Source organism: Aplosporella prunicola (genome assembly GCF_010093885.1).
Source record: "Aplosporella prunicola CBS 121167 unplaced genomic scaffold K452scaffold_14, whole genome shotgun sequence".
Taxonomy (NCBI): domain Eukaryota; kingdom Fungi; phylum Ascomycota; class Dothideomycetes; order Botryosphaeriales; family Aplosporellaceae; genus Aplosporella; species Aplosporella prunicola.
Genome location: NW_022983542.1, coordinates 385914 through 397944, shown reverse-complemented (window position 1 = coordinate 397944; position 12031 = coordinate 385914). Strand labels below are relative to the sequence as shown.

The 12031-nt window shown below is 56.4% G+C and overlaps 4 protein-coding genes across 4 annotated transcripts; 3 read left to right on the top strand and 1 right to left on the bottom strand.

The window, feature by feature from the left end:
• Nucleotides 1-133: 133 nt before the first annotated feature.
• On the top strand, nucleotides 134-4760 carry K452DRAFT_251150 (uncharacterized protein). Its single transcript, XM_033538200.1, has 3 exons — nucleotides 134-789; nucleotides 840-2743; nucleotides 2794-4760. Exons 1-3 carry the CDS (start codon nucleotides 370-372, stop codon nucleotides 4433-4435), a joined length of 3966 nt encoding a protein of 1321 aa, XP_033397031.1. The 5' UTR covers nucleotides 134-369; the 3' UTR covers nucleotides 4436-4760.
• Nucleotides 4761-4827: 67 nt separating this feature from the next.
• On the bottom strand, nucleotides 4828-8804 carry K452DRAFT_272071 (uncharacterized protein). Its single transcript, XM_033539068.1, has 3 exons — nucleotides 8636-8804; nucleotides 5160-8429; nucleotides 4828-5093 (listed from the first exon to the last, which is right to left on the bottom strand). The coding sequence occupies exons 2-3, from the start codon at nucleotides 8416-8418 to the stop codon at nucleotides 5029-5031; spliced, it is 3324 nt and encodes a 1107-aa protein (XP_033397030.1). The 5' UTR covers nucleotides 8419-8429; nucleotides 8636-8804; the 3' UTR covers nucleotides 4828-5028.
• Nucleotides 8805-9330: 526 nt separating this feature from the next.
• K452DRAFT_327032 (uncharacterized protein) lies at nucleotides 9331-10404 on the top strand (the record flags this gene model as incomplete). The annotated part of the gene is made up of 3 exons (XM_033544886.1): nucleotides 9331-9370; nucleotides 9424-9639; nucleotides 9704-10404. The coding sequence occupies 3 exons, from the start codon at nucleotides 9331-9333 to the stop codon at nucleotides 10402-10404; spliced, it is 957 nt and encodes a 318-aa protein (XP_033397029.1).
• Nucleotides 10405-11400: 996 nt separating this feature from the next.
• K452DRAFT_309097 (uncharacterized protein) lies at nucleotides 11401-11748 on the top strand (the record flags this gene model as incomplete). The annotated part of the gene is made up of 1 exon (XM_033543221.1): nucleotides 11401-11748. The coding sequence occupies one exon, from the start codon at nucleotides 11401-11403 to the stop codon at nucleotides 11746-11748; it is 348 nt and encodes a 115-aa protein (XP_033397028.1).
• Nucleotides 11749-12031: the final 283 nt, after the last annotated feature.

The following is a 12031-nucleotide window of genomic DNA, read 5'->3' as shown; positions in this document are numbered from 1 at the left end:
AGATCGCAACGCATCCGGGTAGCACTGCCGCAGACGCAGGAACCATCACGTGATACGCGAGGACCCTTGAGCCCTGACGCGTGGTCGGAGCTTGATGTTTGTGAAAGCACCTGAGCAATCCTCTGACGGCCAACAACGCCGACCGCGCCAAGGTCGTGGGACAAAGGCCATATCACGACAAGCACCCCCTTCGTTCGTCCCGCCACGGCCCGCAGCATTGTCGCGACCCCGCCGTTCCTTCACCACTGCGGCTAGGACACCGACAGTCGTTCACCGATGAACAGCTCATAGCACCGTCGCCGCGAAGGAGCCGTGAACCCGTGAACCCACCCTTCTGGAAGCCGTCAACCTGCCTCGCAGTAATCCACCATGGCGGCCCCTAGCATCAAGATTGGTCAGCTCATCGAGCTCAACGATAAGCGTGTTGGTTACATCCGTTTCATAGGCGACACCCAATTCGCACCTGGACTATGGATTGGTGTGGAATTCGATGGACCGGACGGCAAGAACGACGGATCGGTGATGGGAGAGAGATACTTCGATTGTGAGCCCGATCATGGCATGTTCCTCCGTGAAGGTGGCATTTCGCGCATTCTGGAGGAGCCGAAGCCGCCAGCAAGGGCACCAAGGCCAGCGCCAGCAAGAGCGCGGACGGCTGGCTCAGTAGACCAAGGGAGGCCGAGACCGAGCAGTATGACTGCCGAAGCAACGACGAGGCCGAGGGCCGGGACGAGGCCAAGCAGCTTGACAATGGACGCCAGGAGTCCAGCGCCTGGGTCGAAGATAGGAGTAAGACAGCCAATCCAGTTCTGAACGTCTAATTGCTAACGTTACATCAGTCACCCACAAAGCGCCCCGCGTCCGGAAGCATCTCTAGACCTCCACGTCCGAGTGTAAGTGGAGGGGCAGCCTCAACAACCACAGCACCAAACAGACGTATTTCAAATGTCGCTTCATCCACATCAACGTCATCGAAGTCGACGCCGTCTCCTGCATCGTCAGCAGCCGCGAAAGGACATGTTCCCCGGCCTTCTTTAGGCGGCGCTCGTGTAGGTTTGGCTAGAGCAGGCAGTAGCGATAACAGCACTACAACTGCAGCGAAGAGTCGGCCATCCTTGTCAAGTGGAGCAGGCCCTGCGAAGCGGCCGAGCCCACCAGGTGCAGGTAGCCGTACGTCTTCATCGCCAACTGTGGCCCCCGCGGCTCCCTCGAACGCACAACGTGCTGTAAGCGCTTCGGTCACCCAAAAAGACCAAGAGATACAGGAACTACAGACAAGACTACGGCTAGTGGAGCAAAAACGGAATGAGGATCGAGAAAAAATAAAGGCTTTAACCGGCGTTCAGGAAGAGAAAGACAAGTTCGAAGCAATCATTCAAAAATTGCAAGTCAAGATTCAGCCGCTTTCTCAAGAGAACAACAAACTCCAGAAACAGCTGAAAGATGCTGAGAAGGCCCTTGAGCAGATCGAGGCCGTGCAAGCCGAACATGATTCAATCATGGAAATGGCGACGCTTGACCGCGAAATGGCCGAAGAACAAACTGAGGCCTACAAGGCGGACCTTGAAGCTACCAAGGGGAGACTTGAGGAACTGGAGCTGGAGAATGAGATTCTGAAGGCTGAAAACCAGGAACTGGGCCAAGAAACGAACCAAGAGGAACGGACAAGCGTTTCTTGGCTGCATATGGAACGGGAGAACGAAAGATTGCGCGAGGCACTTCTGCGACTCCGAGAAATCACCCAGGCGCAGGAAGAGGAACTTCAAGACCAGTTACAGAGCTTGGAGCAAGATGTTCAAGAACTCTCAGGTGCTAAGGAGCAACTCGACGACATCAAGGTGAAATACGCCGATGCAGAGGCACACATCGAAGATCTTCGTCAACAGCTCGACACGGCCCTTGGAGCAGAAGATATGATTGAGGAGCTTACTGAGAAGAACCTCCATTTGAATGACTACATTGAAAAATTGGTCGTCGCCAACGAAGAGCTCGAGACACTCAAGGAGCTCAACGATGAACTCGAAGTCAACCATGTCGAAAACGCCAAACAACTTCAGGAGCAGCTTGATTTCAAGGACTCTCTTATCGCGGAGTATGGTCGCCGGGCCATGCAGCAAGATGAGTCTATTTCGGATCAAGAATATACCATCATGCGCTTCCGCGAGTTGGTTATCAGCCTCCAGTCTGAGATGGAAGACATGCGGGCTTCGAAGGAGATTAGCGAGACGGAAGCAAATGAACTGAACAGCCGATCGAGGGTGATGATGGACTTGAACAGGCAGTTGCAGGTCTCTGCGACGAACACCAAGGTCAAGACCATCGACATGGAACTTCGTAAGCTTGAGGCTCAAGAAGCTGCCGAGCACCTGTCTATTGTTCAGCTGTTCCTTCCTGAAGCCTTCCACTCGGAGAGAGAATCTGTTCTCGCGTTGCTGCGCTTCAAGAGGATCACGTTCAAGGCTCAGCTGTTGGCTAGCTTCATTAGAACCAAGGTCAACACCGAGTCTTCCAGCGGCGATGAGGAGATTTTCGAAGCGTGCGATGTTCTCGACAAGCTTGTCTGGGTCTCGGCCATGTGCGATAGGTTTGTCAACACCATCTCCGGCTGTTCGCTGGATCGCTTTGCGAAGTTTGAAGGCACCCTGTACGAGCTTGAACCTGTTGAGCGTGCGCTCAATGGGTACATTGAGGGCTTGAAGAGGGATGAGCTTAAGGAGAGGCAGGTCGCTGAGGAGCTGCACCGGTATGTTGCACGTCCCATTTTCAACATGATAGTTGCTGACAAGTGTCTAGGTCTATCGCTGTCATGTCTCACTTGGCTGAGACTCACCTTGAAGACAGAGTCGAAAACTATGCGGACCACATTATCATGCGCACTTTGGTCATGCAGAGTCATCTGGAAACTACCGCCGCTGCTCTTTCGCTCGTCAAGGCGGATGTGCAAGCACGTATCCCCGCCTCTGCCGACGAAGAGGATGACAGCGTGGAGCGTTTCACTCAGAAGTCCGAGATTATGATCGCACAGTCTCGCAGCGCCAAGGTGGTCATTGGAAAGACTTTGCGTGCCATTAACGACTTGAAGTCGAGGTACCTCACGTTGCAGAGCGAAACGTTCCAGGCCTTTGAAGAATGCGAGGATCTGGCGGAAGAGCTCTCCCGCTATGGACGTGCGCTTGGCGAAAACCTTTACCAGCTCATGCACCAAGAGGAGCGTACGGAGCCTGTCAACATCAGCGAAGTTCGCACCACGATGTTCAAGACTGCCGAGATTGTCTTCCAAACCTTGGAGTCTGATCTCTACACCACCTTTGACGCCAAGCTCCGCCAACTCAACGAGAAGCTTGGTGACCTTAACAACCTCACCTATGACCTCGACGTCACGGTGGAGTTTGACCGCACGACGGCGCCCTGGGTTCTGCGTTCCAAGGAGCTGCAGGACAGCAAGATCGTGTCCATCGACACCGAAGAGGAAGTCAGGCGGCTCAAGGAGGACATCCACGAGCGCGCCACGCAGCTCAAGCTCCAAGAGCAGCGCTACGAGGAAGCCACGGTCAAGATCGAGCTGCTCGAGTCGCGCACGCGCGACGCCAGCAAGAAGGCCGAGCGCATCAAGGAGCTGGAGACGAAGATGGAAGACGCCAAGGCACGCGAGAAGCAGCTCGCCGAAGCGCTGGAGACGCAAGTGCGCGACCTCGCGGCGCTGGAGACGGAGAAGGAGAAGTACAAGACGGAGGCGGAGCAGGCGAAGGCGGCCGAGGCGGCGAGCGGGCCGGGCCGCAAGGGCGAAGTGGGCGAAAAGACGGTGGCGACGAAGCGCGAGATCGACGCCCTGCGCACCGACATCCGCTACCTGGAGGCGGCGAACCGGTACCTGCGGAACGCAAACAAACGCGAGCTAGTGACGAAGGTGGCGGCGGCGAATTCGTGGCTGCAAGCGCCTTTGGCTCCTACAGCCTTCTCCAAGGCCAGCGGCAGCCGGCAAGCCGACATTGGCAAAGACAACAACAACGCCAACGACGGCAGCAACGCGGCCTTTGCGGCAGCGGCGGCGGCCGCCGCAGTGGCAGCCAACGAGGCCCAGCAGCAACAGCACTACCAGCCGGGCGGGGCGCTGTCGAAGCAACGCCTGGCGCTGCAGGAGCTGACGCGGCTGCCTTCGACGGCGAAGCTGGTGGACCTGCGCGAGCAGGAGGGCCAGGACAAGCTGAAGTGGCGGCCGCTGAAGAGCACGCCGCAGTGGCAGCTGAGCGTGCAGGAGGTGCGTAAGGAGCGCGCGTGGGAGCTGTTCGGCCTGCGCAGCAAGGGCGTCGCGCTCTTGGATGACGGGCTCTTTGAGAGCGTGGCTGCTGCTGCGGCGGCTGCGGGGGGCGCCGAGCCAATGACGCTGTGGGGTATGAGCACGTTTGCGGGGAGGGATGTTGGCGTTGTTGGGTAGGGTGTGGTAGGGTAAGGTAGGTGAGGGGAGGCGTGTGTCCGTGTGGAGGGTGATTGGTTGGGCAAGGCGAGATGTGTGCTGTGTACGAGGGGGATTTGAGTGTGTTTTGATTGTTTTGATTGTGTTTGACTGATGGATGGACTGATTCATTGACGGGACGAATTGTTATGTATGTACATAGCGCATGGCTTTGACGACGATGGACCGACTGACCTACGCTTTTTTTTTAAGACCGAGTATGTAGCTGGGCCAGAAAAGCGAGCGGCCGAGACTGACTGCTGGGCGCGCTCGTTGAGATACCCGAATCGATGATTCTACGCGCGGGCAATGTGCTTCGTTTGTCTGTTTGTCTGTTGTGTGTTGAATGTTTGCGCGGGAACATGATATGCAATGCGAGTGCGAGCGTATGAATATTGGTTCATTACACTTATGCTATGTAAAACCTAAATTGGGCGTGCATCGTAGGTATCGTTACACTATGGATACTGCGTTATTCGTGTAGAGGGTGAGGTACGGTCTGCCGTCTCTTCTCATCCATTCATTCATCCCTCTCTTTTCCCAACCACCAATCCATCTATGCTCACACGCTCAGTTCACGAGGAAGCAGTGCCGTTGACAGCGGTCGACTGGTCCGCATCATCCCAGTTTACTTTCAGTGCTACACACAACACGTTAGCATATGCCTTTAAAGCAGAGAGAGATGAGGGGAGGGAAGAAAACCTACCACAAGGGAACGGGAAGAACGAGTCGTTCATCTCAGTCAAATAGCCATGGTACCTGACATTTGCAGCCTCATGCACCGGATCCAGCGGCTTCTCGACCTTGCCCACCGCCCCCTGCGGGCCAGGCGCCGTGCGCAGGCCCGGACACTCGCGCAGGATGACGCGCAGCATAGCCGTCAGCGAGACGCGCATCATGGGCAGGCCGAGGCACTGGTGCGCGCCCGCGCCAAGGTGGATGTAGCGCTCGAGCGGGCGGTCCAGCTTCACGCTGTCCGGGTCAGGGAACGCGGCCGGGTCGCGCGACGCCGCGCGCAGGTGCACCATGACGACGTCGTTGGGCGCGAGGGAGACGGTCTTCTCGCCGTCTGTGACGCTGGCGCTGCGCGTTGCCCGCCGGAAGACGCCCGTTTCGCCGCCGAGGCGCGAGCCCTCGAGCATGTATTTCATCAGCGTGTCGAAGCTGGCGGGGTCGTCACGGAGGGCGAGCTTCCGCATCGCGGGGAGGTGGGATTTCCCCTCGTTCAGGAAGTACTCGATTGTTTGGCCGAAGAGCTGGCCTTGGTTCGGCACCATGCCGCCCGCGGTACCCAGAATGTGGCCCCAGACGAGGTCCTTCACGTCGTCGTTCTTGTGCAGGAGGCGTTCGATCATGTGCTTGCCGTAGTGCGCAAGGGGAGTCTCTTTCGGGAAGATGGCTGAGGCGGCGCTGTTAAGGAGGCCGCTGCCGGCCTGGATTTCTTTGACCTTGATCTCGACGAGCTTGCCGAGTGATTGTGTTGCCGCGAGCGCCTTTTGGTGAAGTGGGAAGGACGAGGCCTTGTCCAGGTCGAAGAAGACGAGCGTAAAGACCGCGGCCAGGATCATGTAGAGCTCGCGCTCCGTAAAGATGCCGTGTGGGTTTTCGTCGGTCTTGAGCGGCATGGCAAACAGGTCGGCGCAAAAGCGGACGTGCACCAGGTTTCCGACGTCGCGGATGATGTCGACTTGGTTGAGGTCGCCGAGCTTGTAGGATCGTTCCTTCAGCATCCGTGTGGTCATGTTAGTGTAGTACTCCTTGACCTCCCTCTCCCAATCCTTGATGTACAGCGCGTCTGACATCATCTTGCGGCTTTGTTCGTTCCCGTAGCCGTCTCCCGCAAGCATGAAGTTCTTCGCGGGCTTGCCCATCAAGAACTCAATGGCAGGGCCCCACGTGACGTTGAAGGTTGCCTTGTCGCCCAGAACCTTTTCTGCCGCAGCATAGGAGTAGACGAGTTTGGGGACTCCAAGGAACTGCGGCCTGTCGAAGCTGTACTTGTGGGCATTACCAAGGTCGCCGAGAACCTGCTTCATCTTGCTTGGAACCGTGAGCGGGTAATGAGCGTATATGGAATCCTGCTTGAAGTGGTTCGGGAATGCCCGCAAGAACAGCTTGTAGAAGACAGCGCCGTTGTTGATTTCCTTGTCCGACTCAACGAGCGCGTAGCCCCAGTTAGTCAGCTGCTTCGGGTGGTAGTCAATGGTGTAGAAGCGGTCGCCTCTGACTAGAGCCACGGCATCTGAGAGTACAGCTCGGGAAATAGTGTAGCCCGGGCAGAGACCAGAGCCGGGGACCATTGGCTGTTTGGCTTCCTCGGCTATCAACCCAGGGTACATTTCGACAAGGTCCGGGTGGTCATAGAGGCGCTTCAGCTGCTCGGCCACATGCGGGTCTGAATTGATGTCTTCAAAGGTCCTGTGTGGCTCGAGCTTGAAGTACTTCCTAAATTCGTTCAGCGTAGCGACATTCCACGCTCGTGCCTGCTGCATGCCAAGAATCTCGATGGCACGCATGACGGTAGGAATCCTTTGAGCGCCATATGAGTTTGCGCAATCCTCGATGCCCTCAGTCACAATCTTTACCAGTGCGTCATCGTCCAACGTGCCATCAGCCTTGCGAGTGATGTTATGGAAAGGACGCTTGATAGGATCTGGGGACGTCTCCTTTTCCATTTTGCCCAGCTTCGTCAAGAATTCTCTTTGGCTGACCTCCTTGGGCTTCTTTCCAGGGAACAGCCCCTGCCAAAGCTCTTCCTCCATCCACTTCTCGTCGCGGTCCGAGATGGTCGAGTGCCATCGGTAGACTAGGTTGAACTCGGCCGAGACCTGGTTACCACAGGCGGTTTCGACGCCGGGGATGTCGGCCCTAGGGTTGAGTGCCCATTTGTCATCGGTTTGATTGAGGTTTAGGATTGTCCGGACGTAGTCGAGCAAGATGCAGTTCACGTACAGCCCGCATGTGATCAGACGTCCAACTTGGAATAGCTCTTCGTCGTGTTGCTCCAACGTCAGATGAGGGCTCCTAACTCCCTCAGCGGGCCTAGTGAAACGGCCGCCCTCATTGATCAATGCCAACTCCTCCACAACATAGTTGTGAAAACGGTTGAACATTATTAGCAAAACACCAACGCCGGGAGGGAACATCAGCAAACGTGTCTCGGAAAAGCAGTCCGGCTTAAGCTTTCCGTCTTTGAACGTTCTCATCGCCTTCTGCTCGTCGGCGTTACTACCGTACAGCGGGGAAAGATCCAGGTACGATGACGTCTTCGAGTTGCTGAAGTTTTCATGGTCTGTGCGGAACAAGTCATGGATGATGATAGATGCGAGATAGAAAAGCATGCTGGAGATTTGATTGGGGTGCTTCTTGTGGACTTTGCGCGCCATGATGCTGTCAAAAATGACGCCAGGGTCCGGCAACGCAGCAGCTTGGGGCGCCTTGGGTGCTACAGTTCTAGCATAGGGCGTATTTGCGGCGCCCAACATTGGATGCTTCAAGCTGTTATAGGAGCCATCCGCTTGACGGTACTTGAACTGGTCGCCAAGGTAGGAGAGGGGAGGGTGCTGCAGGTCGGTCCACAGCTGGGTGAGGAAGGTGTCGGTAAGCTTCTTGGAAAGCTTGTGATTTTGCGGCAGCTTCGCTGCAGTCTGGATCAAATGCTCCATAAAGTACGTCTTGTCGTTCGTGACTTCGCCGGTCAGCTTGGTCCGGGCCGCTTGCTCCAAGGTCTTAAAGTCAGAGATGCCCATGTGGGAGAGATCAGCGAGGCCAGCCTCGAGAGCTTCAAAAGCATCTGTATGGTAATCGGTGTCGTTTAACTCGGTGCCATCGCCCGTTGCGGTAGGCACTGGTTTTGCAGCATGACTAATGAAATCATAGAGCTTCGAGACATGAGTCCTGGCCTCTTTAATGGTCTTGTCGAGAGTAGAAACTCCCTGAGGTTGGTTGGAAAAGGTGGATGACATGATGTGTATGGCTGAGTGGACTCGGTTAGGATTTGATATTTGGTGGAGAAGAATTGCATCAAAGGAAAGGCATTGCGGGGAAGATTATATCCAGAGAATAGACGCGGGGTAAGCTGAAAGATGACCTTTTGCGGCTGCCACAAAAGAAAGGGATGTGGAATGACGTGAGGCGTGACAAGACACGAAAACGTCAGAAGCAAAGCAAACAAAGACATACCTTGATGAGGCCGGGTATTATGAGGGGATTAGGAGGGATGGTAACCTAATAGTAAGTATGTACTTGGTCGAGGTATCAGACGATATACAGGGCAAAAGGCAATGGAACAATGGAAGGTGCTTGGGAGAAGATGGAGCGTCTTGGGCGAGAGCAGATATATGAGTTGTGTGTGGAGATCCATGGAGCAACTCAGCCGCAGTATTTTTAGCCAGCCACATGGCGGGCAATGGCACCAAACGGAGAAATGCGCATTAGCAGCGCAGCCAATGGTGCGGCCGACAATATCATGGCGTTCTCGGAAGTCCCGAAGCTGACAACCCAAGGCTGATCTGTTCGAGGGCACATTGACTGCTATTGGGTTCAGCTGCGGTGGGGCGGCTGACAATGCATCCGGTGAGAGCGAAGGCCTGGCAAAACTCGGCGGTCAGGCAACTGGGGTGGAGCATGACGAGGCTGCACGAGGCAGACATGTTGACGATAATGCGGAGGTCAAAGCTGTCAGAGTCGTATTCTCTGCGTCGCACTTCCGAAACACTGCCCCCGTGCTCCCCGTTCGACCTTTGCACCGTCAATGCGAGAGAGAGAGATGGAATATGACGACAACCCATCACGTGTGGGGCCCGGGAAGCGTCTTGCCGACAATCCGTCCATGGATAGAACAATTCGACCTTTGACCTCTCCATCTCAACACAACCATGGCCACCGAAAACATCTCTCTCGTCGTGCAGCCGCGAGGTAACGATCCCGCACTGCCCAATTGCCCCGCACCAGCTGACGCCCCCGCTCAGGCAAGCCTATCAAAAGGCTCCCCGCCGACACCTCAATTGCTCTCACGGACTCGACCGCTGAGCTCTACAAACGCCTCGCTGCGGCCACTGGCACCTCTGTCCATCGCCTGCGCATAGCCAAGGGTAGCGATGGCTCTGTCGTGCCCAATTCCACAAAGACGCTCGTTGCGCAGACCGGTCTCCGTCAGAAAAGTGCCATCACGGTCAAGGATCTGGGTAAGGATGGCGCACACATCGCGCGACAATGGCTGAAGCTGAAGCTGATGAACGCCATCTGCAGGGCCTCAGATTGCCTGGCGCACCGTTTTCCTGACCGAGTATGCGGGTCCCATCCTCCTCCACCTGCTGGTGTGGTACCTCCGGCCGTACATCTACCCCACACCCACTCTGTCTCCGTCCTCCATCCCAGAGCCCACCGACCTGCAGCAGCTCTCGTTGATCCTCGTCGTCGTCCACTTCGTCAAGCGCGAGCTCGAGACCATCTTCGTGCACCGCTTCTCGAACGCGACCATGCCTGCCTTCAACATCTTCAAGAACTCGGGTCACTACTGGCTTCTTTCGGGCCTGAACCTGGCATACTTTGCGTACGGAACCTCGTACAGAACAATTGGGAGCAACTTCCTCGCCGTCAATGTCGCCGTCGCCCTGTACGTCATTGGCGAGCTTGGCAACCTATCCACGCACTTGACCCTCCGCGGCCTGCGCCCTGCCAATGACCCCACCGCCCGCGGTATCCCCAAGGGCCTCGGCTTCAGCTGGGTGACCTGCCCCAACTACCTGTTCGAGATCATTTCTTGGTGCGGCGTGTGGCTTGTCAATGCTTTGATCAGCACGCCCGCCTTCTACGCCACGGGCCTCTTCGTGCTGGTCGCGGGCGCACAAATGGCCGCGTGGGCGGCGAAGAAGGAAAGGAGATACAGGAAGGAGTTTGGCGCGGCGTACAAGCGCAAGAGCTACGTGATGATCCCCTTCATCTACTAGGCGGCGTCTGATTTGTGATGACAAAAAGCATCACAGACAGAATGCTGGATTGGGAAACACTATCGAGCATTTGATCTCAAGTCGAGACAGAGGCGTTTACGCTTGGGGCGAAAAAAGCATGGAAAGCTAAAAGTAAGGAAAGCGGAAAAAACAAACGTTGGATATATTGGAAGGGCGCTAGGTAGCCAGCCATGTGATGGCGAGACGAAAAGAGCACATACGGCCTTGGAAGTATGAAATCTCAACGGATGACGAATGAATGTAAAAAAATATCTACGCTTCAGATCATTACCTAAGCCCTGTACAAGTGGAGCCCTCGGCGCCCCATACCCTACGCACGTCAAGACCTACGTACCGCTAGTCAAGACGACCTACCACGAGTGCACGCCCGTCTGCCAGGCCGCACGCACCCTCGCCCCAAAAGTATCGGGGTACAGGACGGGAGCGATCCAGCGCAGCGGGGCAGTGCACGCGCAGGTTGCAGCAGCGCCAGCGCCAGCCAGCACCGCCCCCTCCCCTCCCCCACACATACATGCACACGCACATGCATGCCGACAAGCTCTCACAACTCGTGCGTGGGTGCGTGCGGTCCACCGTCGTCCGGCACCGCGTCCGCGGGCCATTGGCTGGCTCGTCGGGGCAGAGATCTCCGGCGCACGCGGGCGAACTCGGCCTAGGTGCGCCGGCATGGCGGGCCGTGATGGGGTAGGGAGATGGCGGGTTGCGTGCGCGTCTTGCGTCCTGCCTGACTGGTTGGTTGGGTTGGCCCTTAGGTACCGTACCTATCGCGGATATTGGCGATAAGATGGGGACGGGAGAGCTGCTTGGGGCGCGCGGGTGGGTGGTAGGTAGGTACTTAAGAGCAGTTACAGTAAATACGGTTTTTTCTTTTACTCTCTTCTGCTCTCTTTCCTCTATCTCTCTCGCCGTCAGAATCTTACCTACCTATTTCTCCTGTCCCAATACTCTTTCCTGTCCGTATCCGTCTTTACTACAATGACACTACGCCGGCAATCACCTCAGCCCTCATCCACTCAAGCAGGCACCTCCCCCGCCCCCACCACCAGCGACAACAACGACGACGACGACAACAACAACAACAACAACAACAACAACAACAACAACAACAACAACAACAACAACAACAACAACAACAACAACAACAACGCCCCCACCCGCGCCCTCCTCAAGACGCACTTCCCCTCCCCAGCAGCAACAGCAACAGCCGCACAACCCTCCACCCTACCCCATCCATGCCCCCGCTTTCTCACACAAATACATGCAAACACAAGCGCCTATACTCGCGGGTTGCGGCATCGACGAGACGGCGTGGCTGGGGTTTGAGCGCGCGGTGCACCCCTCCTAGTGTAGTGCGCTCAACACCCCTCCAACACCCTCTTAGTCACTAAACCGTCGCTCGCGCATAGCCGGGCCGGTTCCTCGTATCTGGCTTACCAGGGCGGGAGGAGCGGGGAGGAGAGGCTTCGCTTCCGCTTCCGCTGCCGCCGCTGACGGGGAAGGAGCTACCTAGGCGTAAAGTATAAAACCGCGCGCACGTACAAGCGAGCTTGGTATCAAGGACTGCTGTGCGAAGAGCTAGACCGTGGTGTGTAGGTATGTCTTTAGA